A 27990-nucleotide genomic window follows, 5' to 3' on the forward strand; every position below is an offset into this window, starting at 1 on the left:
CTTTGGGAGAGGGGGAAGGAAAGAAATCATGGGAGTAGGAAGATTCTGGAGGCTGCTTGACGCCAACAGAGGTCAAGCCGGGGAAACTTCTGCTTCGGAGGGACCCGCCCCCATCGATGACCAAGACCAAAATACGCTATTGGACGAAAGGACAGCTGCGTTTACACCAACAGCTGTTTTGGTCACCTTTGGGGGTGTTCCCACCGACCGGGACCTCTGCTCCGACTTTGCTTGAGATTTTCTTATTTGGCTTGCTTGAGCCAGTATAATAATAATAATAATAATAATAATAATCTTTGTTTTATGTGTCCACAAACAGCTTATGGCTTTTTGTGTGAATTACCACATATTTTTGGACATAACACAGAAAAGAAAACATATTAAAATAAAACTACACAGAACAAAATGTGCTGAATTCAAGAAGCATGCACAAGCTTAGTTAACTTGACGAAACTATGCAAGTAATATGCGTTCAAGATTGCTACTAAAAGTTGACATGTCACTAAATATGTCTAGCCGCCAAGAATGTATCTTTTTATATATGCCGCTTGCATTCCTGACAACGGTGACGTGTCAAAAATGTGAGCGGGTAGAAGAGGCTGTGACTATGGCTCGAACGTGGTGGGAGAGAGAAACGAATCAAGCTTAACAGAACAGCGGAGTCGACGATTCCATTCGCAACCTTATACAAAAGTAAAATATCCCAATAGCGTCGTCTCTCAAACAGAGAAGATAAACCGAGCTTCAGGAGCAGCCCTTGGTAACTATATAGTGCCGCTTACGTCTAAAGAATCGGTCGTAAACAATAGCGATAAATCGATTTTGAACTCGCTCGATAGAGCATGATGCAGTATTACTAAAGGAATTGCAAACAGATCCAAACCTAGCGAAGGTAACATGCATTCGAAGAAAATGGTCTGGTGAGGCGAGAAATTTCTTTCAAGGTTCTAAGGGAGGCATTACAAGTGACAAACACATGGTGATTATAATTCGACGCCGTATCTATAAAAAAACAAGATCACGAATAACGCTAAGACGCTCGATGACGTTGCTGTCGAGAACATAGCAAAACGCAAGTGGGTCTCACTGTCTACAAGGACTAATTGTTTTTGTTTTCAGTTCGGTCAGCAGGAGGTTATTATAGTGGCAATACTTACCCAGTTCAGACACATCATTCTGAAGAAGTGCGCTCTCAGAATGCAAACGAACCTGGCGAAAGTTTTATATCATTTGCAAATAATGGCAGTTTAAAATTTTTAACCGAAAGCACAATGTCATTCACAAGGCGCAAAAACAGAAGAGGGCCTAAATTGCTCCCCTGGGGTACACCTGAAGACGAAAAGAAGAGTTCGGATATAAATTCCGAAACACGAACGAAACTTGTACGACTGAAAAAGAGTATGTCGCCTGCTCTTCTTCCGACCCCCATGAAAGAAGGCTAGAGGGACATAGTGTACATCAGGTGTCTTAAACACTCTGCCCGCTGTCCGCATGCGGCCCGCGACTCGCTAAGGAGCGGCCCGTAGCTAAACAGCTATGCGTCCCAGTTCCCGTGTCTCAAGAGCTAGAAATGGCATGCGCCCTAGTCATCTCATCTCGCCAATTCATTTTCGCTCACAAAATATCTCAGCCATTTAAACATATTAACATTGTTGATACTCATCTGTCTTCATTTGCCCTTTGTTTCGCTTAATCTTTTTTGCTTTACACCTTTTTGTGACATAAAACAAATCCGCTACTAGTCTGCCAGCGCGAGCTTTTCGTCGAAGAATGTATCTCGGCTGTGCGAACTCTCGATCAGCAGAAAGAACTGCCAAAGACAAAGCTATAAGCTCACGATCCTGGCCTTCAAAAAATAATATCCCCATTAAAAGACAGGTTATGGCCGGTTCAGAGTTTTGCAACGAAAATCTAAAGGAAAGCGAGACCTTGCAAATTAACTGATTTGACAGCACGTTGGCGGGGCGGTGTTACTTCAATTCCGGTTATCATATCAGGTCAGGGTCTAAAGCAGTACAATAAACGAATGAAATCTAAAGATGTAACTGGCAAAACTGTAAATTTACACGAAACACAGAGCACGAGGTCTCTTCTGAATCTTTTGGACCCTCCCCCCGTCCCCCCTCCCCCCCGTCTCACCTTAGCCCTCGACTTTTACAGGGTGGGTTATCTGGCACCCACACTCAAATGAGTTTGTTTGAGGCCACTGGTTTATATTTAAGAATAAACCGGGTTTTTTGAGAAATGCGGGCTTGGGGACGAAATATTGCGCTCGTCTGTTCATCATCGGTCACAGGCGGCCTGAGCGCTGCTTCTCTCAAATCGATCAGCAATTCAGTGTGGGCCCGAGTTACTTGCGCGTGAGAACCATTAGGGTAGAGCAACCAATGCAGTGCAGAACAGGTAACGCCACCCAATGTAACAGCATGTTGCAAGAGAGCTTCCCTCTTGTCGTCACACACCCTATCGGAGCTAATCAGACGGAAAAGTGGCTGTCAGGCGACCTTCCCGTGGGCGTACGGGGTGCGGGGTGGCGGGACGCACTTATAAGCCGACACGCGGCACCGACGACAGGCCACTGCAGTAGGGATGCTGTCGATACGGCGCATGCGTAGACGGCTCACATCCTTCCAATCTGGTGTCTGGGCACGCGAACCCTCCGCGCCAGAGGCCAGATTCGCGAAGAGCTTCTTGGCCAACGACAATCCAGCTAAGAAATATATATATATATATATATATATATATTTTAGTTTACGCACTTTGTATGAAGTGGAGAAATCGGTATTCACGAACGCGTTCTTAAAGTGAGAGGAGGAAAGCGCAGTTCTCGTACGCGAGAGCGGGCTGTTGCTATGGCGACACGATCAACCAATCGGAGAGTTCAGCATAGTTAGGAGCACGCAGATTTTGAATAACACCAAACGCCAGCGGTCTTTCCTACAACAGTGTTGGCAGGTTGGTTTATATGTATCAAATTGTGCTCATTTTTTTTTCTAGCTGGCGCCGAAATTTGGTGGTTGGGTATATGGCTAATTTTGGGGCATTTCTAGAGATACGGCGAACGTTTGTCGAACTTTGAGGGTCAACTAGTTAATGTTCAGACTTTAATCAGTTTAGAAAAATATTGTTTCTCTTTTTGTTAGTCGAGAGGAGAGAGAGTGGAGATAAAGGCAAGCTTTTACTAAGTTCGGGGTTTTCACAATGCTCAGAGAAGCAATACTTGTGGAGTTCAAGTGGTCTGCCCACAGCTCAGAGGAACAAACCAAACAAACAGATTACACTGTTACCACAGGGCTGATAGTGCGTCTTCCACCCGGATGTAGACTGAACTCTCCAAACGCTTTTTGGCTCCCACTGTGAGAATGCTTAGGCATCAACGTTCGTAAAAATGAGAAGTCCGTGGCTTTAGCTTTGAACAGTCGACTACCTTGCAGTCGTCGCCCACGCCAAGAAAGAACAACACAATAGGGAGTTTTCGTAGATAGTAACTCCTGTCCCGCAACCTTGTCCGCAACCCGCTACAAGATTCTGGACTCCGCAGGGAAGGTTTGCGCCGATCATGCGAATCCGAAGAGCGTAGCAGAGGTGGGAAAACGATCTACGCAACCTCCCTAATCGGAAATAGTGTTAACCGGAATTGGGACACTCATATTCCCCACAAAAGAAAGAGGTGTGTGGGATATTGGTAGGAACCGTAAATACGTTTGAAAAATTACAGATAAAGGGTATGTGTTGTACGATTTTCTATCCTTCCGAAATTGTTTTTTTCTTTTTTCTTTCAAAATTTTTTAAGTGACATATTTGCTGCGATTGGTTTACCTGCAGGTCCCTCAAAGATTAAGAGAAGCGTGGGCCAAAGTGTACTTCCGGTATGTGTATTGATATACGACCGGAAGTACCGCTGCACCGGTGCGGGACCTGCAGGTAAATAGAACGCAGCTATGTGCACAAAATATGGCGCATCTGTGGGTTGAAAAATATAATATATCTTGTTTTGCATGACTGGGAAAAATTGTCAATAAAAGGCTTAAACGTTATTCTTTTTAGGCTTGGCTATTTTGGCTTTATTTTTTAACGGCTTTGGTTATATTTGGTCTATACCTTCAAGCCATTTGAGGGCTTATTGGTGGGATCATTTAGCAACGATGTCCGCAACGCTTGTCCGTGGGATCGTGTCCGTGCAGTGAAGTTTCAACTTTCAAATTTATTGTTTCTCTAGATGGGAGAGGGGGATTAAAAAAAAAGCAGGCTGTTGTTGCTTCACAGAGTTTCTTCTTCCCACCAGCAACAAAAGAATCTATTTTACATACTAGTGGCCTCTAAAAAAAGGTTTACTTTGGAGCAAAACACACAACACTAAACAGAAAAAAAAAACAAAAAAAACTGACATACATCACGAACATTTCTTGCAGGTCGGAGGTCCCATCAAGAATAGGTAGAAATAACACTTGATAAACAATGAACGAATATCCTTCTGCTTATCAACCACAATTTAAACGGGTCAGAATGCGGAGGCCGGGCTTGCTGCCTTCGTTGACTAATCCGAACTCGATCGCTACGAAGTCATCACAACTATGATCGTTGGTAAAAACATACGGCCCAAACCGCTCGTGTTCAATGCGGCGCACATTGAAACAAATCGCCGCGGTGGTTTTAGCGACGTCGGAGATGCAGGAGCAAGCCGACGTCATATATGAAACGTTTGAAGTATGAGAATGTCAGGAAGAGCCACGTAAATAACTATTCACGCAGGGAGCTGACAAGCGAGTGCTTGATCAAAGCACTGGAGCCGTGGTGTTGAATCGCGTCTTGGTACGCGCTTCGGGACCGATCATTTACGGTTGCAGCTCGATGCTGACGTGACACCCAACAAAGGAAGGTTGGACCGGCGTCGCGTAGCTCCTACCAGCTGCTCTATCTCGAGAGTGTTGACGTTCCGTCGCGTGGGAATAAAAAGTAGACATCAATAAGAAAGCTTGCGTACCATATGTTGCGAAGGAAATCCATACGGCGCTTATTTCAGCTCTATATCAAACAAAACAAGGAAATATAAACAATAAGATCTTTCCCTTTTCGACGAGAGCGTCCGCCACCGCGGCCTCTGAAAACAAGGCTTTGACGATGGGAAGAGACTAACGTCTTAACCAAAAATTGAGGTCAGCGATCGAATTATTTTACAGGGAGGGTCCACAAAAAGATCCCATGCGCATATTCCATTCGATAAGCCAGCCAGGGGTAGTCGGTTTTGACCAGGTATAGTCGGAGTGACGCTGCGTCGGAGTTCCTTGCTAGGCCCAGTGCTGAGCTAGCCCTTGGCGGTCGCTTGGTAGGTGGGGGATCGTTGCTGTTGTAGCTTTCCCGAATATATGTGGATCCAGCGTTCATCTAGTTCGTGGTCGCTTTCGAGTAGTACTTTTTTTTTTCTCGCAGCATGATGTCGGGGCGCGCGTTAAGAGCACGTAGAAAAATAAATGTTGCTTGGTTGTCGCGACGAGTAACTGAGCGACCCTGTCGACCATGCTGATTTGGTCGTAAAAAAGTACGCAAGACAACCCTGGAACTGTCGTAAGATTCTGGCGTAACTCACGCAAAAGTTAACGAACATTTCGCTTAGTGAATAAGGATTTGCGCGTGGATTTTGTCATGCGCACTTTTTTTTTTGGCGTAAAATCAATTTTTGAATCTGGCCTCAGGTGTAGACAAACGGGCTTTTTGCAAACAACGTGTTATTGTATAGCAGGGGCCACACCCAAATGGGCTAGACCCACACTAAGTATAAGAAAAGTTTATATATATATATTTATTTTATTTTTTTTTGTATGGGAGGGGGGTATGTTTTAGGTTTCTGGCAAAAGAAAACAGAAGTTAGTTTACACGCTTGAAAGTCGCCGAGTCTCTCAGCGGCGCATCGGATATTTGCTAGAGACTACTTTAAGACCAACCCTCATGTGTTCACAAGATTCAAAATAATACCGCTCCGCTGACGTGTTTTCATTTTCCAATTTGACAAGAAAACAAGCACACTTTCGTTTCCGTGTCACTCAATTCTATCAAAACTTAATCAAGGTCAACATCTCTGAAAGGAAAAAAAACCTTTATACCAAAGGTTTTGCTTGCCTGACAATTTTTGTAGTAGCATTATATAGGATATTTCTTGCCTTTTCATGGTACTTCTTGACAGCTAGAAACCCGACCTCATAGCATTACCTTTGACACACGTTTGCTGGACACGAGCTCGAGCCGTCGAGGTGCTTCCTAAGGATTTCGCGCCTGTTCTATACTAATGGGGACTGTCGTACAGGTGAATAAGATAAAAAAAAAAGCTCAAAAAGCCAAAATTAAAACAAAACAGTGCTCTGTAAAAAAAAAGAAAAAAACAACAACAATAGTATACAGAAATTGATTATATGTGAGCGCGTTATGAGAGCAGAGCAACGTTTCGAGCGTAATTGAACCTACGACATAATACCATAATTTATGATGACTAGGTGCCTAGAAACTGAGGCATACGGTAAGATGAGAGCCAGCGCGGACGTCAGAACGCCGAGCTTTGCTTCGAAAGATTAGTTGTAAGTGATAGTCAAGCCTCTATGCAGGCTTTTACGCCTTGCTCCACCAGTAAATATGGAAAGAAACCTATTAATTTACCCTAAAGCTATTCGCGTCTCCAGCTCATTGCTCGACCTCTCGCGGCGAAAACGAGAATCACTTTAGTGAGGGTCCCCTGGTTCTGCCGTTCAGCGGGCACGGCGGAACTGCTCGCGATCATGGCGCGCGAACAGCCATTGTTGAATGCGAACAGCCACTCTTCACTGTCCCAATGTAAAAGTGCAATCTGAATGGGACTGAACCATATTGTTTCGCCGGTTTTATAACTGTAACAAAACGTGCTGCGGTGAACATACCTGCAAGTGGATAGGCCTTCCATCGAACTGGAAAGGCTGTGATTGGCAAAACGACTACGTGCAAATAATATAGAAAATGAATGTTTTTGGAAATTTTGTAATCAGGAAAAGCAACGGATTCTACGGTTTGTTTTTCAGCATATTTATTTCCAAAGAAATGGCGGCGAATTTGGAAGTCCTGGCTAATGTCAAATGTCACGACCTTGATAGCACTTTGGGCTTTACCCACAATTTTTGTCATTTGATGTGGATTTATCGTACTAGATAGTGTTTTAATTGTTGTCAGAGTATTTTTAATTTCTATATTGTTTGCCATAATTGTTCGCCTGTTTGAAATGAGATAATAAGCACAAGCTAAAAAATACTACCTGCTAAGATATCTTAACTTTAGTATTAATAATACAAATTGCAGCCCCCAATTAACGCCATAATCGGAAAATTACGAAAAATAACTATAACAGAGTTTAGAGAAAAGTATAATTTTATTTCTTTTTTACCATGTGAATAGGCGACATCGTTATCATGATAGGTATAATTACTGTATGAAATATACAGTTGTATACGTCACGCGTTTATCGCGAAACGCTGGCGTCCGGCGTTTGGCTCTCGCATTTGAACGCGTTCAACAAGTGTAATGGAGAAAAAAGCAGCTAGCTTTAGGTCTTCCCACCTGCGCTGTGCAAGATACCCGACAAATGTATTTGTTACAAATGACCTGCTTCAGAGAGTATTTAAAGTACTATTCAAGTTACTTTCCTCGCCAAATATCTTGAGTTGAGTACAAATACTTAGAAATGTGATTCAAGTACATTCAAAGATACTTGGGCATTGGGATTTTTTTTTCGACTTCAGTGACACTAGAACGTTTTATTTTCAAGCAACAAATATAAACAAAACAGAATTACAATGAAATTTTATGCAACCCTATATAGAAGTATTATGAGTACTGCTTGTTACGAGATAATACATTTCAGAAAAATTGGAGAAAACCTAGTTCATCGCTAAAAATCACATCTTGTGGTGTTTTTTTTTTAAATTTAAGCATGAGACGTAACGTTTTACTAGGCGCTGTAGTCGCTATATTCGAAGTTTCTCGTTGAACAAATTTTATATACGCGAAATAATGAATTGATTATACTTCGTCTCACCTTAGTATGGACTATTGTTAGCCGCGCGTGCTAACAGCGCGGGCTAGTCGCTTTGAATGAAGCCGCGGCGGCTGCACGAGCGCTGGTGCAGCAAGTGGTCTAGTCAAGGCAGTCAAGGCTGGCCGCTCGCGCTAGCACTGCCTTCGCGGTTAGTCCATGCTAGGGTGAGACGAAGTATAGCACGGAGAGTTCTGGCATGGCACTTGTCGCGTCTTCGTCAAGTAGGGTATCTTAAACGCTGCATTCAAAAATGACTAATCTCCAAAACGAAAGGTAGAAGGGGCCATAGAAAAGCACATGCTGTCTTTCTCGCAGTTGTCGACATCTTTATTTTTGCGCCATAATAGAAATGTGTATACAATTTTGATGGGACTCTTTGTTTGCATTTTGAGAGCTGATTCTGCTCGTAGCTTGTGACCTTCCTTGGTGTTACAACCTCTGTCCTTATGACTGGGTCGGGCTATCACAGTTCTCCCAAAGACAATTCCCTAAGTAATTGATATACTTGCTCAAACAAAGTCAAATATCAAAATGCAGAAAAAAAAGGTCAGTCTTTTTCTGTTATTTCTTTTTCTCATATTATTTTATGTATTCTTTTGTTGATATTATCAGTCTGCATCTTTTGTTCTGGCTTGTTTGCTTCTCAGTGTTCGGTCGTTTGCGCTTCAAGTTTCCAATATATTCGACTCTGCGCTCGGCTGTTCCCGTAGAACATTCCCGCGACACATGTTTTTTTTTTTCAAATATTGAAAAATGTATTTGAGATATGAGTACAAGATACTAAGATATGTAATTAAGATAAATTAGGAAAGGATCTCAATCGAATGTATTTGCAAGATGCAAAATTACCACCAAAAGTAATTGAGATGCAGTATCTATTCAACATATATGTGAATGATATATTTAACTTAGATAAAGAAGCTAAACTTGTTATTTATGCTGACGATACGAGCTGATTTTTTTTCTGCCGACGAGCCGAACTTCCTTATCAGTCTTGCAAATAAAACATTGTCAAAATTAAATGTATGGGCAAATGAAAACTCGCTGAAATTTAACACAAGCAAAACGAAAGCCATTATATTTTGTCCCAAAAATAAACAAGTCTCGTACAATACTAGCCTTAACTTAAACGCGTCACCTATTTACATTGTGTGTTCTTTTAAAACACTCGGCGTTCTTTTTTCTGAAAACATGTCGTGGGACTGCCACGTAAATCACGTTATCAGTAAGTTATCTTGTATAGTCGGTTTGGCTAATTGAAATCGCTCTGCCTTGCCAATTTCTGTGCGACTACTTGTATACAACTTCCTTTTCTACTCAAACGTAAGTTATTGTCACCTCGTATGGGGCACGACCACGTCAACAAATTTAGGTAAGATATTTTTACTTCAAAAGAAAATAATCAGCATTATATGTAACGCTCCGTATGACTCCCATACTGCCAACTTCTTTACGCGCTTTGCAATTATTACTGCGCATAATTTATATAATTACAGGTTGAGCGTTAGTTTTAAAAACGAAGAAAAAAAGAATTCTCGCTTTCTAGCTGAACTTTCAGCACTGACCAAAAATACTCAGACGTATCCCAATCGTCACACTTGAGTATTGGAAGATGATCCCTCACAGAACAAATTAGGGTAAACAAATGCTCAAACACACCCTACCGTTTTTACTCAACAGCCTCACAAGTAATGATTTGGACCTTAGGTGAACACATGTGAAATTTGTACCCGTGCTAAAAATGTAATCAATTCTTTATTTCCCTTCCCTGTTTTATGACTTGTTTGTTCTTGCTACCGTCTGTATTGCCACTGTAGGGGGCCTGTGGCCCGTCAAACTGTTCCTATGCAGCTCTTTTCTCCGGCCCCCCTTCATCATTGATGAGAAATAAAACTATTATTATTATTATTTTTATCTTGAGTAGAGTATTTGAGATAGGCGCAAGTCTGCATCCCACTAATCATTCCTAACAGAGCTCGGCGTCCTAACTTGCCGCACTCTCTCGTCTCCTCTTCTCCCTCAACTTCTCGGCAAATAGTGCTGGAGACATGGGGACTGAGGTTCGCAACCGCTAGATGCGCGGGGGCCGCGTCTCAGCGAGTCGTGGGCTGCAGCCCGCCCGCGGGCCGCGTGTATGAGATAGTGCTGGGTTGGCCTTGATAACTTGGGGTGTTAATAGCGGTCCATTGGGAGGTTAAACGAATCATATATTGCACAATATACTGTCCTGGGTCACGATATTACCATGGCGGGAGCTGCCAGAGAGAGAGAGCGAGAGAGAAAGAAATAGAGGGATGGACGATGTAAAATGTTAATACGAATTTCACTTGAGGCAACTTCCACCGAGCCCTGCAGGTTTCCCGCCACGCAGGCAAAATACCTCACGGCACGCTTGCGGATGGCGCGAGTGCAGTCTTCAATGGCTGATGAAAACCCTCCACAAGTCAACGTTCACTATACACTCCGTGCGACACGACTGGCACGCCGCCGCGCGGCCGTTACCGAAGGTAGGCAGTGAGAACCCCAGGGAAAACGAAATCGAAAGCACGCCACGTACGTTAGTACGCGTTGAAGTCGGAGCGGTGCGGTTGCGCTGGGTTCACAGCATGAAGTGCTGCCGGTGCTGCGTCGTTAGGTTCTTCAATAGTTATGCGTCGTATCTCGTGGGGACAAAGTTTCACAGTTTTTCACCTCGCCGATGTTTTGTGGGACAGTGACAACGATGGACCCGTGCCGTACTACGCGAGAAATTTAGTGTCCCGATCATATCTGCCACTGTGTCGGCACGGCTGACATATTCTACACTGCCGCTTTGCGCTCTGCGTTTGATTTCGTACCAGTGACGCCTACATGTCTTAGCGCCGATGGGACGAACTGAAGTGCCATCCCACACTCGCGGGTATGCAGTTCCAATTTCGTTGGAGGAATGCCCTCCAAAGAAGTTTTGTCCGAGGGAATTGGAAACAGCGCGCAAAAAGACGAAGACAACAACGAGAGAAGAGCACAGGACAAGCGCTATCAACTGAAGTTTTATTAAAAACGGCTCAAACAAGAAAACACCACACAGCCAACCAACGCCGAAACAACCAATGGCGTGTCGCTTACCATGCATCTATAAAATCGATCTCTTTTTTTTTTTTTTGTGCAGATAAACCGAAGGCTGGCTGACGCAGTGCCCCGAGCCAGCTTTTTTGATAGCATACGCCTCCAGCACCTCTTTTTGCACTTTTGTGCGCGCCCTGCCAATCGTCCCCATCGTACGTGTCGATGATATTTCCGGACAAGTATGGCACGCAATCTGTACTTCATGTAGAAAGATTCGAACGGTAAAAAAAGTGACAAATATGAATCTAAGGGAAACAACAATCAAACTCGGAATCACTGGAGAATCGACGAATGAGTATGGAAGTTTGTGGTGTGTGCTTTGTTTTTTGATCAGCCTCCTTTTGGATGTGGAAACGCTGACACCCCGAGTTGTGTAGACAACAATTTTTTTTCTCGGCTTTAGAACCACCTATCACAAAGTTGTTTGAACTGTAAGTACCGTCCACTAGTCCCTTCATACCCTTAAAGTGTGAACCTCCCACGATGAGTGGTTTTATCTTGACAGACTTTGGCGGTCAAAACTGGTTGTCATGTAGTTATGCCGCCAAAACTAAATTTCCACTTGGTTTCGCTATGCCAACTCTTTTTGGTATAATAAGTGTTGTGTCAAGTTACGGTCCTGCCAAAGTACCTGTGTGCCGAAAATCAGCACCTCGTGCAACAGGTTATTACACAAGAGCTGACCGCAAAAGCCTTTGACGGCCAAACCGTGTGTTGGACGACAACTTTGTTTTCTCGGCTTTAGAACCACCTTTCCCAAAGTTGTTTCAATTGGAAGTACAGTCTATTAGTTCCTTTGTACCTTTAAAGTCTCCACCTCCCACGACGGGTGGTTCTAAAGCCCTTTCATGGTCAAAACCGGTTACCATTGACTTACGCCTCCCAAACCAAATTTCCACCTGGTTTTCCTATGCCACCTCTTTTTCGTATAATAAGTGCTGTATCATGTTACTGTCAAGTCCAAGCACCTGTGTACCCAAATCGGCACTTCGCGCATCCCGGTTATACCACAACATTTTGGGTTCAATATTGGATATCCCGTACAGCTTTATTTTCTTATTTGTTAGAAACATAACTTTCACACCTGCTGTCTTAATGAAACTTGGCACACTTAGTGCACAAACTTAGTGAACATCTCACTCGCCTCCAAATATCATCGTTCCAGCAGTCCCGTTTACAGCGACGAGCGAAACAAATTTCCCAGTCTGAGCAATTCTGGTGGCGGCCGTCTTGCTCTTCGGAAAATTGCTCCAACCCCTTTTTCGGTCGCAATTAGAGAAATTACTCCTAATAACGACTCAAACTCAATATATAAGAAGTGATTCCCTTCTTAGGTCTGTCCCAGTACTCATGCAACGTCACCCTCAACGTATTGGCTCAAAAAGCAAAAGTTTCGTCCGTGCGCGCTTCCGCCGGCACAGCTTCGCATGCGAAAAAGCGCAGCAGGCTGCTGAACGCGCCTCACTGTCGAACGCCAGATCCTCCGCTAGCGGCGCTGCGCGCGTTTTTCAAACCGCCCCGTATAGTTCCCGCACGGAGCGTATAACGCAATCTATGCAATGACTCGCAAACTGAACGAGAACGACGAAAACAATAGACGCGTCACGTGGTCCGGGCAGGGTGCAACATCTTCGCTTCTCGGACGTTGCAGTTAAGTGTTGACCGGAAAACAAATCGTTTTCAAGCCATCTTGGGTAATCTCATATTTTTTTTCGAAGTTTTGACTACCGACGATGATTTCAAGGTATGGAGTGACTAACATTTTGTTGACAAACGTTCAATGGGCATGGATCGGTAACCATATTTCTAGTAATATATATAATAAAAACCATTCCAAGATGCGTCGTTATAACCTATGATAGGAATCCATATCAGTTATTCTCTTTCGGAAGCCAATTCGAACGTTTCGCTGGGGTCGCTGTCATGCGGTTTCTACATGCAAAATTGTAGCCAGTTTTTTCTTCACTCCTTCGCAACAATTGTCGCTTTCAAACAAGCTAACTTAAGACAACAAAAGAAAAAGCACATTCTTCCAATGACGACACATGAGATCACTGCCATTTGCGGCATTATAAGACGAAAGGCAGACTTGGACGTAGTTCAACTATTCTACTGAAACTATTGTAGCTTAACTACTTTTCTGAGTAACTTGGTAACTTTCAATTACAACATTTTTTTGGTAATTAGTAGTTTAATAGAACTACGTTTCTCAGGTAGCTTATACTCAAATTACGAACTGCTTTAGAAATCTAGTGCTAATTTTGCTCATCACAAATGTTTGAGCGGAGAAACAAATAAGACGCCAGTAGATGAAGTAACATTCCCGCGCACTTATACTCGGTGCACTTATGCTCCGCGCACTTATACACTTATACTTACACTGAGTATAAGTGCGTTCCCACGCACTTATACTCGGCAGCCGTAGAGATTGCATCACAGGCGTCCTTGGGCCAAGGTGGCGACGAGCAGCCAAAACATAACACCGGCGTGCACGAACGCAATAAGAGATACTTAAAGGGCAACTCCACTCAATTTTTACAATTTTTGGGTTTTTATTTGTTTAGTCGAAATCGGCGACCCTGAATCAGGAGATGTAATTTGTTTTTCGGTAGTGTGTATAGTTTTGCAGATATCGCGAATCTAAGTATCGTTCCGGCGGCACGGCGAAGCCGAAACTACCGGCTGAAGCAGCTTGGCAACCCTGATATTGGTGGCGCGTCGTCGGCGTGACCTAGTTCTAGTCCCGCGCTCCTGAGCCGATCCACCGACAATGTCGGCTCAGTCGCACGTGGAGTTTCAAAACAAAAGGTAATTTGCACATTTTCTTTTTTACCGCTTCACTTTGTTAATACGCACCAAATGTAGTAAGTTTTTGTCTGTAGTTATAAATATGCCGGCCAAAAAGCGAATCCGACTGCTATAAATATGACGCGGTCAGTGCCGGCGTAGCGTAACTGTATTTGTTTCTTGCTCGCGGACCGAGAGCAAAAGAAATAATGGGAGATAGACGGACAAACGTATCCACAAGCGGTCTAAGTTGTTAAAACTAAGGTGCCTTTATGTGCACGCTAGTTAGATCAGCCGCGACCTGCTGCGTCCGGCCGATCATGCTGGAGTAGCCGGCGGACGGTACGCAAACAGCGACGGCACCGCATCGTTCTTCAAAGGCACGTGTATCGTGGAGAAACCCGCAAGAGTCGGCAGCCCCAGGTCCAGTGTGTAGGTGTCTGCCGTAAAGTGCTGGGAGCAGAGCTTTGCGTTAGAGATCGGAGTCGACGGTTTTGGAGTCGACGGTTTTCCGAAGTCTATCCGGCGAACGGCACCGACCCACACCTTGTGCCTCTTCCGGTCTCTTGTAAACTTGTGGAACCGCCGGGTTGCGCACCGGATTGTTGGTGCAACCCACAGCTCTACAAGTCGTGCTCGACATTGCCCAACGCGAGTCCGGCGAGTCTCTCCGGCTCCACGACACACGCGTGAGCGAGCAGCACCGCTTCGCTCTCTTCCGTTCTGTCGCGGAAGCAATGCTGGACTTAAATGAACTGCCCGGACGCTAATAAAAATAGGAGAACACAGCATAACGTGGTAAGAGCCTCTTGCCGTCAGCAGAATCGCAGAATGCCACAGGAAACGAAGCGTTCGCAGCGTCCGTACGAGAGCGGAGGACTAAACCTACGTCATTGCCCAGTGTTGCTTCACTAGCTTACCCGGTGCTAGGGTTGCTCACCCGCTTTCGGGCCGCTAACGGAGCCGGGAGACCATTTTTGATATTGGTTTTAATCAGTAATGCGGCGTCGGTTTGACGTGATATTTTGGGTATGACCGTATTTTGACGCCCTAAAGCGATATCAGTCATTTCGATAGGGTCAACTTTTTGAGTGGAGTTGCCCTTTAACAAGCCTTGGTCGGGTACTGAACTAATCCGATGATGCACGCAGGCGCCGCGCCTCCAGCTGCAACCGTGAAAGGCGGGGACACCCCAATGATCGTTGTTGTTTCCATGTTGTCTGACTCTAGTGAGTTCAGAGTCAAGCGGTAGGTTCCACGAGAGATGCCACTGGAATGACCTCGCAGGTGGGCGCCTGTTCCCTTGGTCGCCTTGTCGTCAGCGTATACTCCCTTGCAAAGGCAAACTCCCCCGCGCACAAAGGTAGACGCAGATAATCCGTTCATGGGAACACGTTCCCCGTCCAGCTGCAACTGTATGAGCGCGATGCTGGTTCACGTAATCCTATGCGTCCTTCCGACGTTTTCACGCCAGGCAGACCTCCTGTTTGTTGAAAACGTTTAACTTGTAAGGGCGTGTCAGGCGCGTCAGGATACCCTAGTCGCCAGCGAGGATTGCGAGTCATCCTTGGGAGTTATTATTGTTGGACCCGGCGTAAGCGGCGAAGTATACTTCGTTTATTCTTTGTTAAACCAAAACATTTATTTTTTCAGTAGCGTAGCACCTCCACTGCAACGAGACGTGCAGTCGTCCGGATGATCTCATCGTCCTCGCGCGAGACACGAACCCTTGACGGTCAGGTGCACTCGCTCAGCGTACTCTCCGAACGTCGTGTAAATAAAGAGGGGCCAGTCATAACAATCTCAACTGCTGAAGAAAAAAAAATCAGGAGAGTTTGTTATAAAAGACTTTTTAGCCGAGGCAAACCTCAAATATTTAGTCATGGACGCCTAAGATGCCGACACTCGCTTACCCGACCCTGCACAGCCTGTTTCTAAAATTCAACGCTGCCGTCCCATCCAGCGCGTCGGTGGAACGTCTTTTAGCTTGGCTGGGGACGTCTTTAGAAGGAAAGGGGGAAAACCCTCCGATCAGCACTTTGAAAGTCACTTGCTTCTGCGAGGAAATCAACTGTAGTTTGGTAAAAACGCAAGAAATTAAATGACTGCGTTTATTTTAGGCTCGCAGGGTTTTTCACGGATGAAAGCTGCTGTTCATTTTGCTACCACAAAAATATCAAAAAGTAACTTCGAAAGTAACTTCAACAGTAACTCGCTACTTTTTGGCAGTGGTTAGTAGTTTAATCAATTACTATTACAAATGCGTAATTTCTACTCTACTCCAATTACTGTTGGTGTTGATACTCAGTGACTTAACTACCTTTTTTTGAGTTATTTAGTACGTGTTTGACGGAAGGTGAGAGTAGTGTCGTCGCTCAAAGGTGTCACGCCTAATCTCTGTTTATCAAGATGGAGGCTGTGCCGAGTCCGATCGGGGAACGTATCCCCACAAACTCATGGCTCTTCTGTCACAGCAATGGACGAACAGCCCACTCAGCAAAGATTTTCTAATACGAAGGTTGCCTGGCAGCTATATCAGAACCGTAACTAAATGTCCGATTGTGAGCCGCAATATTGAACAAACCGAAATTATCGATTTTTTTGGTGCACCGCCGTGCACCACCCGTGCCCATGCGTGCCGCGCGCGCCGCGAATTGTCGCTTAGTGCGACTGCCCGGGTAGTATGCAGCTCAATCGAGGATTCAATAGCCATCTGGAGGGCACACATGGACCCAATCGAAGATGCTATTGAAGCAGCTTTCCGGGTTTCGAAGCGAACCTGAAGCGGAATGATTATATTGCAATCAGATGCAAAGGTGCAAGGGAGCTGGACAAGATTGACGAAATATTCCATTTAGAAGGGGAGCAAGAGGGACAAAGGACAAACACAAATCTCCAAACACAGCTAGGTGACTTGTGCGCGACAGAAAAAATCAGCCTGGTGCGGTAATCAGACCCTGGACCTCTCCATTTCCAGTGGAGCCCTCTACCTACTGAACTAACCGGGAGTTAAACGTCAGTATGGCAAACAGGTTTTATCAGCTGCCACCAGTCTTAGCTCCAACAAGGGTGAACGGCTTGCATTTTAATGTTATGATTATAATGCAATTAAATGCAAAGGTGCAGGCGAGCTGGACAAGAATAACGAAATAATCCCTGCGGAGGTCCCGGGCTTGATACCCGGACCTGGCGGATGTTTTCGGTCGCGCACCAGTCGCCAAGCTATGTTTGGGGACTTGTTCGTCGTTTTCCTCTCTTCCATATTGAAAATTCTCATTTGTATGAGAAATTTCTGTGTCCAATAAACACATATGAATCATACAAGATATACAAGAACATAGAAGAACCATATAAGAACTATACAATAACTATATCAGAACTATATAAGATATATAGAACATACAAGCACCAGATAACAAAATTGTAAGAAGTTTTTTATACGTTTCTTATATGGTTCTTATATAACTTATACAATTACATGGTTCTTATATAGTTCTTATATGTTCTTATATATCTTGTATGTTTCATATGTGTTTATTGGACACGAGAAATTTCTCATACAAATGACTTTCTTCACTAGAGTTTTTCTCCTTCTCCAGTGATTATTTCGCCATTCGTGTCCAGCTCGCTTGCATCTTTGCATTCGATTGCATTATAATCATAACCTTAAAAATGCGAACCTTTCACCCTTGTTGGTGTTAGACTGATGCCAGCTGATAAAACATGTTTACCCACTGACGTCCAACCCCTGGTTACCTCAGCTGGGAGAGCGCTCCACAGGAAATTGTGCGGTCCCGGGTTCGCAACGCGGACCAGGCGGATTTGGTCGGTCGCGCAACTGTCACCTAGCTGTGTTTGGAGAATTGTGTTGGTCCTTTGCCCCTCTTGTTGCCCTTTTCCAGGGATTATTTCGTCACTGAAGCGGAAACCGGATCCAAAGCATTACATTATTTTAGACTAAACCAAAATTAAACCGAAATAGAACACTTGGTAATTAACCCAAGCGAAAACCAATCCATAATATCATGTGTGTTACATGTTTGCTGGAAAATGTTTCGTTGAAGCTGATGTGGTGGGGTACGAAGGGGTGTGTGCCATGAATATTTTTGCCCCGGGGGCCCTAGTTGAATTTTATTATTTGCGGCGCCGGCGTCAAAGAAAAGTAAAGTTGTAAAAAAAAAAAAAAAGACGACGTCGTGGAGACAATGTACTAATATTAAACAAATAATAAATTTATTTGAGGTCTTCACAACTTTTCTAGCCCGAATTATATTTTTGTGAAGAAGGAAGTATGAAGACAGGTGTCGGGGAGGGGGCGTACACCTCTCTACCCCTTTACCCTTAGAATTGAGAGCAGGGGACGCCACCTGCTAACTTAGCCAATTTAATGTTGTGTGAATATCAAGTGACCTTTGGGAGGGTGCAGCTCCTTGCAGGGCATGCGGTCATATCACTGTAGTTCGCTACAACTCTAGAAGGTAGGGCGAGGGAAAGAAAGGCAGGGGAGGAGGAAGAAGACGGAGTGCTGAAGAAGAGAGGGGGAAATCTCCTCTCTCCAGCTTTCCGTCTGCTTCCTCCCCTTCGGCCCTCCTTCCCTTCACCCTACCTTCTTGAGCTGTAACTTGCTGTAGGTGGTATTCACTGGACGCCATATTTGAGGTAACTGCTCACAGCGCATGCCCGGGAAGAGTTTCCCGTCAGCTCTCGGGCAACCACAATAGAAGAGGAGAAGGAAAAATGCTCTTATCACCGGGACTTTCCTTTGTATGTACCAGGCTTCTCCAGAAGTCGCTACTCTCCCTCTAGAAGATTATAGAAGATTAACTTGCTACTCAAAATTTGTACAAAAGCATGCAGCAGCGAGCTTAGCTATGACCGCCAGTGAATACTCCCTATGGTTCACAGCTCTGGATTAGCTATACTCGTGCTACTAGTTGTTTGCGGTGCATGCGAAGGCCACGCCAGGCGAAAAGAGAGGGCGAGCACTAACAAGGCGGGACGGTGGAGGAGGGCAATATGGGGCGAGGCGAGAAAGGGAGAGCACTTGGAACGTTAGAGAGGAGATGAGCAGTGTCTCCTTCTTCCCGGCCTGCCAAGTGCTTGCCCATTCTTTCATCGCCTGGCGTTGTCTTCATCTGTACTGGACGAAACTAGAGACACTGAGTAGAAGAGAGTTAGTATGGCTCGTAGCTTCCGCTGTAAGGTGAAACGGAATATTCCTGACCGTGCTGTTGGCGGAGAAAAGCTTTAGTTTATGCAGATATAACATTCACCTTTTATACAAGATATGCTGGGGTTATAAACCGTGCTCAAAGGAGGTTGTTTTACTTTTACCCTCAGTAGCGTCGTATGCCTGTTTAAACGGCGCATAATAGTAAGTCCCCAATGCGGGTTAGTGTGCCCGCTGCAGATAATAAATTTTGCCACCACAGTACCACAGTTAGCCAGGGTCTGTCACGTGCACTACGCATTGGGGACACACGACTGCACGCCGGTGCAATGCTCACCCAGGTCTAAACAGGCAGGAGTGGAGATTGATCAAGGATTCCTATAGGTTCTGAAGCGTAGGCTTTCACTACACGTGCTCAAAGTTGCAGTGGGCTAACAGTCTTAACCGTGCGGCGCAGATTGGTTTGATCAAGAAATGGGGTTATCCGGCCGAGCGGCACCACGTGACCACGGAGGACGGCTACATCCTGGAGATTGACCGCATCCCTCACGGTCTCTCAGAAACCGGTCAGGGCCAAACCCGAACCCCGGTCTTGTGTGTGCACGGTGTCATCTCGTCGGCGGCAGATTATGTCATGAACAATCCCCTGGAAAGCCCAGGTAAGTATCCGTCAGAAAGGAACTGTTTTTCCCACGTTTTTTTTTTAAAGAAAGCCAGTGGTATCTGCTAACAAAAACTAGTAAGTGCCTGGCGCATATGCTGGTACACTTCGTTTCATCTCTAGTACGGTGCCCGGAGCGCTTTCCGAATGGTGTGTTTAGCCTGTTCCGGCAAGCAGAGCGAACGAGAGCGTCACTTTTGTCGTGGCGTCCGAACTGCTGTCTGTGGACTTCCAAGCTAGAGAGCGCGACCAGCTGCGGAACAGGCGCTTGAGACATTCACCACATTTGCTCTTACACGCCATCAGCGGAAATCGAGGCACAACGTTTTTAGACGCGGCAAACACAGCCATTGGAGACTCGTTCCATGCACCATACTTCATGACTCAAGTCAAGGCGAAGCTTGATGTTACGAGCCAATGCGGAGCGCAAGTTCGTCTGCTTCTCGCGCAACGGTTGCGGTCACATAAGTGTGCCGATCTCCTATTCGCTTTGATTGGAAGGATAATGGTAGACCTGAATGCTAGCTGCCTTGATGTCTACGCACTATCCTTCTAATCAAGCCAAGCAGAGCTCGGAGTTCAGATGTCACAACAATTCCTGCAAAAAGAAGCAGACGAACTTTCGCTCCGCTTAGGGCGAGCCAAACAGCTTCAGAAACGCAGCGTCGGGCAGTTTGTAATCTTTCTGTTTGTGTACTATCATCGGCTAAAATGACCAAGTATAATAAATTCGCTGTGACTTTGCGTCTTTAACAAGTGAGTATCCTTTTTGTTAGGCTTCCAGCCTCTGTCTTTTGATTCACGATGAAACCAAGATCTTACTAACCCTAAATAGTACCGTATTTACTCGCAGAATGAACGCACTTTTTTCCCGAAAAATCGATGCAAAGTTGGGGGAGGGGGGGGGGACGTTCATTACGTGAAGTAAAAATTTTGCGTCCCTATTTACTCGCATAATGAACGGACATTTTATCCTGAAAAAATCGAACTTCTTATCTCTTTGCGCACGGCGCCCGACCCCGCAACTAAACTAAGCTGTCCAAAAAAAAAAAAAAATTCTTTGTTTTCTTTTTTTCTTAGTTCGTTGGGTTCTTTTTGCCGCCTTTCGCAAGCTGTTTTGTTTGCTTAGACGAGGGCTCTCCGCTTATCTTTCTCATCTCCTTGCGCGCGACGCACGACCCCCGTAACCAAACTGCGCTGTGCAAAAAAAAAAGAAAAAAAAAACTCCTCTTTTTCTTTTTTTCAGTTCCGTTGTTTTTTTGGTTTTTTTTTTTTTTTTGCCACCTTTCGCAAGTTGTTTCGTTTGCTTAGAGGGCTTCTCCGCTAAGAAATCCTCCTTGCGCGCGGCGCGCGACTCCCCGTAATAGCCGATTCACACGACGGACTGATCCGCGGACGGATTGATCACGTGACGACATATCCGCGGTTCGTCCGTCTCCCAAGCGCATCCACACGAGGGAGACGACGAGCAGACGCCAGTGAGGACGGACCGAACCTGTTCGCACCCCACAGTGCCGCGAAACTCCAACATCCCACAGTAGCACCGTTGTCCAAGAGAGAAATCGACGGTTGCTACCGCGATAAAGAATCGTACGCCGCTGCTACGTACAGATCGAGAACAAAACACCGGGACAGGCTTCGCGCGAAGCGCCACTAACTTTACTAACCCAAAGCATGACAGTGACACAGGCATGATCCTGCCCGAGAAAGCTTCGGCGTAGACGCGACGAACTTCTCGGCTCGCGGAGGGGCGTTTGGAGATGCCTCCACGCACTCCGCGCTCGTGCACAACACTCAAGCACACCACATCCACAAGAGAGGGCTTGCTCGGCTTGCTCTGTGAAATCCTGATTGGACGTGCAAGAATTATCGCGGCGTGCTAGACGAGTTTTGACGGGAGCTTCTTGACACGGACCCGGAGGAGCACCGGAACCTGCGTCGCGTCAGCCGGACAAAGTTTCTGGAGTTTCTCTCACGCGTGGAACCAAGAATCGTACGACAAAATGAACCAACAAACGCACAAAACGCAACGACGCGCCATTTTTGTTTTGAACGATTACGTCGATTAGAAGCAAAATACCAAGAAAACCATGTACCGTTGCCAGACTAAATGCTTTCCAAGTCAGTCTGCCGCCAAACGTCCGCGAGTGAAAAAGGCGCTCGACTTTATCAGTCCGCGCCTCCGCGGAGGAGGCGCGGATCGCAGGAATCGGTGACGTGCCGGTCACGTGGTACACGGTCCGCGGACGAAAATCGCGATTTGGTCCGTCATGTGGATCGGCTATAACCAAACTGCGCTGTGCAAGAAAAAATAAAAAAAAAGCTCCTCTTTGTTTTAGTTTTCTCTTAGTTCCGTGGTTTTTTTTTAAATTCTCTTTGCCGCCTTTCGCAAGCTGTTTCGTTCGCTTAGAGCGCTTCTCCGCTTCTCTTTCTTACCTCCTTGCGCGCGTCGGCGCGCGAACCCGAAGTCCAGACTGCGCTGTGCTAAAAAAAAAGCTCCTCTCCATGTTTTTTTTTCTTGCTTCCGTAGGATCTTTGCGAATTTTTTTAACGCCTTTTGCAAGGTGTTTTGTTCGCCCACCTGCCCATGCTTTCGCGATCTCGCTGCTCCAGGATAAAAAAGTGCGTTCATTTCGCGCGCGTGGGGGAGGGGTTCAAAGTTTTGACGTCCGAGTGTGGGGAGCGTTTATTACGCGAGTGAAAAAAAAAAGTCAAAATTTTGAGAGCCGACTTGAAGGGTGCGTTCATTGTGCGAGTAAATACGGTAATGGTTACCAGCACTAGAATATAGTAATTGGTTCAAACCTAGCCTGTATAACCCGGTATCTAACACCACCTTTTACTAAAGACCTGTACAAACTCGCATTACAAATCCTAGTAGCTACTGCAAACATCAGGAAATTGTTGTCACATCTACCCTGGAATCCGAACGCGTATTACATGAGTCAGTTCGAAACCGCCTTTTGCAGTCGTTGTTTCCTGTTTTGGGGCGTGTCTTGTTTTGTAAGTGGTATTGGTAAGACACCTTATCAGTGCCTCAAGAGCGCTGTAAGCAGAACCTGGTTAAATAAACATGAACAAAACTGTTCCTTACTGTGGTAGCAAGGTTAATGGCCTATTTACAGGTTTTCTTCTCGCCGATGCCGGTTTTGACGTCTGGCTCATCAACACCAGGGGAACGCCATACTCTAATCACCACGAGACGCTCACTACCAGGGACCGTGAATTCTGGGAATGGAGGCAAGTTATCACATGTTCACTGCGTAATCAGTTCTCTTTTCTGAGCATTTTTACCCTGTTCAACAACAACAATACCAAAAACATATATGTTGTTCCAACTGGCAACAGGGCGACATTCGCCACGCACGCTGAAATGGTTCCTAAATTATTAATTGCATAACCGTGCGCTTGTGTCCTTACGTACGACCAGTAAGCATACATTCTTATGAGCAAGCAGCTGAGCCAGGTAAATTGCTGGATGAATTCGAATTTTAAAGCATGTAAGTCTTTTTGGCGGAACTCAGCCGAACACCCAGAAATTTGATCGGCCACCTGTCTGTCTGTGGATTTCTCCGCTAAATTCAGCCGGGAAATCTACGTCACGTGACATCATAGCATCGGCGTACCAACCGGGGGGGCGGGGGGGGGGGCAAGGGGGGCGCTTGCCCCCACATTTCTCAGAGTGTGGGGTGTGGGGCTGGGCAAGGCATGTGTTTTGCTCCCCCCCCCCCCCTTAAAGAGCCGCCACTGGGCAAGTCTAACAGTGGCTGGCGGCGCCCATGGGATACCAAGGGCACCTCCCCCCGGCACTGGGGGGGGGGGGGGGGGGGGGGGTATGGGTCTGGTATGCCCCCTCACTCAAAAACAAGTTGGTACGCCACTGCATCATAGTATCAGGTGACAGAATGGCGTCATGCGGAGTGAGGAGTGAGCATATGACCTGATGTCAAGTGACGCCACTGGAAAGCACAACTTCACAGTGTGACTTCAGTTTCTCGCTAAATATAGCGAGGGGTAAACACCACATGATCTGACGTCACTCCAAACCGCGATGTCATATCACGTCACAATATAGCAGGACATCGGGTCGTGTGATGCCTCGTTACGGCCTGAAGTCGTTGTGTTACGAGTCGTACATTTCCCCGCTATATTTAACGGGAAAATACATAAACCATATACTTGCTCTCACTCCCTGAAACAATTGTTAGATGTCTTTTAAAGAAATATAACCGATCTACGCATAAATACTGTACTTCATGCATTGCACAATGTGGGAGGTAAAGGCCGCTTTTAGTATTAAGGATTACCCACGTACCTCCAAGGTGTTGCACGTTGGAATGCATGTAGGCAGTTTTATTTGAATCTATCGATTAAGCCGTCACATGCAGAATTGCGTGTAACTAGAACGCAGCGGACGCTATTTCCAGTTCAAACCTTCACCGCGACGCCGCGGCAGCATCGTCATGTCATCTTTTCGTTTCTTTGGGGGCTGTGCGTGAAGAAGCTGACAGAAAGTAGTCTAGATCACGTGGGCACGTCGAAACAACGAACTATGACTGGCATGATTAGTGGCTAGACAAAAAGCTAGCTGCCTTTGTTTACAGTCACACTTCGAACACGAAACGATGGACGCAGGAGTTTGGAAATGTGACGCTTTCGAATTGGGAGTAGAGGCCTTGGCAGCTAGCTTTGTGTCTACCAGAAACGGTTTGGCGTTCTGACGTCCCCGGCCGCTCTTGTCTCCTCGTCTCCCTCCGTTTTTCGTGGCATTGCCTTCGAAGCTTTTGCAGCTGGCGGTCTTCTCGAAGCGTCTTGAAATCCTCTCTTAGGTTTTTTTTTGTTTTTTTTTTCTTGGAAAGTTTCAAATTCGCAAAGATCTTGGCGCAGGATTTTTTGGCAGCCGACATATTCTCTGCTACCTTGCACGCTTCGCTGACTATCTTCAATGCTTAATCGAAGCTAGCTTTAGTAAGACACCAGTTCTGCGTTAAAATGGAGCAGCGTCGCCACAGACACTGCCAGCTCGTTGTCGCCGGCAACAACTGCATTACAGACCAAAAGGTCTATGCGCGCGCGCGCAGAACTGGGCGCATGTCACTACACGTCAAGGCAAACGAATATAAAAGGGGTTTTATGCCAAAAGGTAGCAAAGGTTACACAAACCAAATATTTCCGAAATCGGAACTGTCAAAAAATAATCTGGCAAACTATCTGCTTTAAGGTATTTTTACGTCTACAGAACGATCGAGTCTATCGCTGAAATGTTTTCTGTAAGATAGATTTTTTTTTTTTTTAGAGCAAGAGTTTAATATATGCGCTTGACAAAGAAGATATATTATGTTTTTAAGCTCCCTTGAGTCCCTAAACAAAAAAAGCAGGGTGATTTGTTTTCAGACTTTCCTAACTTGTTGAAAAAAAAAAAATGCGGAAGGTGCATTAATGCGGCCTGTACATCTGAGTTATACGGCCTAACGGACATAATGCGGGGTGTTCTTATTTTAAACTTTACAGACTTGTAAAAAAAAAAAAAAAATATCCGCGAAAGTTACACTTGCCCGGTTTGTGCAGGGGAGTAAAGGACTGTTCACTTGCTTCAGAAATTGTGAGGCGACACGACTCCGGCAAAAATCGCTAAAGTTGAAGCACCCCGCAGTCCGGCCGTCCAATGTCTGAACACCACCGAGCTCAAAACACAATTTTCCTGCTGGGATGTAACCGCAAACAGCAGATTTCGACGGTCGTTTTTTTTTCTTCGCGTTTATATATATATATAAAAAAAAATATTGTGTTATGATTTGTGTTGACGTTTCCAACTCAGGGATTAGGTCGCGCATGATGGCAATTTTGGATCTCCTGCGATGGTCAAAAGAACATGATGTTTAAACCCTAAACACGGGAAGGAAACTTGAAGATATATAGATGGGATAGAAGAAAGGTGCCCGACAAGCGATTTCTTTTTAATTAATATTCTCGAAAGATAAACTTTTGAAGCAAAATTAGGCCACGTACGGTGCATCTGCACTGTATTTGGCAATGCAACACCTAAATACTGCCCGAGATATCTTTCAATTTTTTGGAACCGTAAATTCCGATTAATAAATCGTACGTAGTAATGAGTGTACGAAGCTCTAACGACAGTGTTGCTCGACGATCCAGAAGTAGCCAAGATATATATATATATATATATATATATATATATATATATATATATATATATATATATATAAGAAATCGTAATATGATTTTCTTAAAGCTAAGTAAGTTGTGCGGTACAAATGTGGTGCAACTGTGTATTCATTTTGTTTGCCACTCCTTTGCTCAGTTTCGACAAGATCGGCCGGTACGACCTTGCAGCTGCAATAGACTACATAATTTCCCAGACGGGATTTGGTGAAATCAGCCTCCTTACCTGGTCTCAAGGATTCACCGTTACGCTGGTTCTACTCTCCACAAGGCTAGCGTATAATGACAAGGTGAGATTTTGCAAACTGTTATTTTAGCATTAACTATGACTGTCTGAAACGTTGTGTGCCTGTTTAGTTTTAAGTTAATTTTTTTCAGGCCGGATGTCGGAGATGTTTTTTGGAGGAGCGCGCCAGAACAGCACATGTCAAAACATCACACGACACAGACAGCACGGTCAAAACAGCGCGTCGTCAAAATAGCGCGGCGACAAGACAGCATACGTAAAAAACCACGCGATAAAACAGCTCTAGCTCAATGCATCACAGGTACATGAATGCACATGCCAAAACAGCACAGCGTCAAAACGTCGCTCGGGAAAAAAAAGCACCCCACGTAAAGTATATTTTATTTATTATTTTCACCTTGCGTTATTGGTATGTTGGGAGAGTGTGCGTATTTATAACGTGTGCAGTTACATTTTACCCTACCTCTACTGTCAAGGTACAAATAATTTGTAACCCCCTAAAGATCTTAATTTTAGTGGAACATATGCGATGGTACCTTGTTGATTATATTTTTTTGTGCATTATCGTTCTAAATGAACTATTAAAAAAATCCATTGTTTTTTTTTATAAACAGAAACTACTCTGTGACTTGGAATTCGCAAACCTCACAACGGGCAGCAATGAAGCTTTCAAGAACACTCTTTTAATAGGCACGCTTTTTTCAGGTTGAGTTTAAAGAGCCACAAAAACAAATGGTGTAAAACACTGAATAATTTTTAATGCGAGTTAATTATATATTTGGGAACATGACCATGTGGTCTAATTATACAAAACATTAGAATTGTTAAAAAAAATGCTTGACAGCATAAGGCAACCGTTAGCAGCCAGGCATATAGTATTGTAATTTCTAATTTGTAGCGACTGTATTTTGCTATCCATAACACCCTTCCGTTGTCCAGAGCTGGTATGGCACATGCATTTTTAACGCCACAGGCTGTGTTGTCAATGTGCTGTTTTTGACGCTGTGCTTTTTGTGGTGGGTTATTTGGACGTACGCTGTTTTGTCGCTGTGATATTTTGAAGTCGTGCTGTTCTGACGCATCCTGTTTTTACGGTGCTGTTTTGTCGTGTGCTGTTTTGTCACGGTGCCGTTTTTAATTATCAGAATTTACACATTTAAGAAAGAACATTTAAACAAAATGTTAGCTTCGAATGGTCCTTGAGGCACGAGCAATAATCGCGCTGCAAAGCGTGCCTTGATACACCACCTTGAGTCCTTATGCTAACTCAAAGAATTAAAGCAGTCAAGACATATTAAAGATCCCAGCTTAGAAGTACTATACTTACTGCACTGTGCAAGCTAATCTTAACAGCAACTTCCCCGCTTGGTACTAACGGAATCGCAGCCTCATTCGTGATAACTATGGTTTTGTGTTTCGGGTAGATATCCAATCGAAGGTTTTAGAGTGGGGCCCTTGAAGCTTTGGGTCTCAGAAATATGTTGGGGCGTCGCGCTGCCCATGCGTAGAGGGTTCGCGCATGCTGTGTGCGACGCGCCAAGCTGTTTGGGGTCCCCCAGGCGTTCGCCATCCCCCTCCTGCTAAAACTCCCGAATCAAAACCGGAAACTGTCCCCGAGCGTGTTTCATAAAAATCGAGGAAAAGCGAAAACAACAAAAACAACTAGAGCTTTCCTTGAATAAGAAAATCCAAATCTTTACTGAGAGAAACCTTAATCTTCAGCTTAAGTTTGTGTTGGTCCGGAACACATCCCCTAATTGAAGTGTAAACGAGGCTGCTTCTTT

At 45.0% G+C, this 27990-nt stretch overlaps 1 protein-coding gene across 1 annotated transcript in view; it reads left to right on the forward strand.

The window, feature by feature from the left end:
- LOC115310654 (lipase member K) overlaps positions 1-27990 on the forward strand; it is a 58362-nt gene that overhangs the window by 5399 nt on the left and 24973 nt on the right. Inside the window, exons 3-5 of the mRNA XM_040206516.3 lie at positions 19573-19774; positions 22902-23016; positions 26099-26249. Coding sequence (XP_040062450.2) covers positions 19573-19774; positions 22902-23016; positions 26099-26249 — 468 coding nt within the window. The remainder of the gene's footprint in view (positions 1-19572; positions 19775-22901; positions 23017-26098; positions 26250-27990) is intronic.

Source organism: Ixodes scapularis, unplaced genomic scaffold (genome assembly GCF_016920785.2).
Source record: "Ixodes scapularis isolate PalLabHiFi unplaced genomic scaffold, ASM1692078v2 PGA_scaffold4__175_contigs__length_147842914, whole genome shotgun sequence".
NCBI lineage: Eukaryota > Metazoa > Arthropoda > Arachnida > Ixodida > Ixodidae > Ixodes > Ixodes scapularis.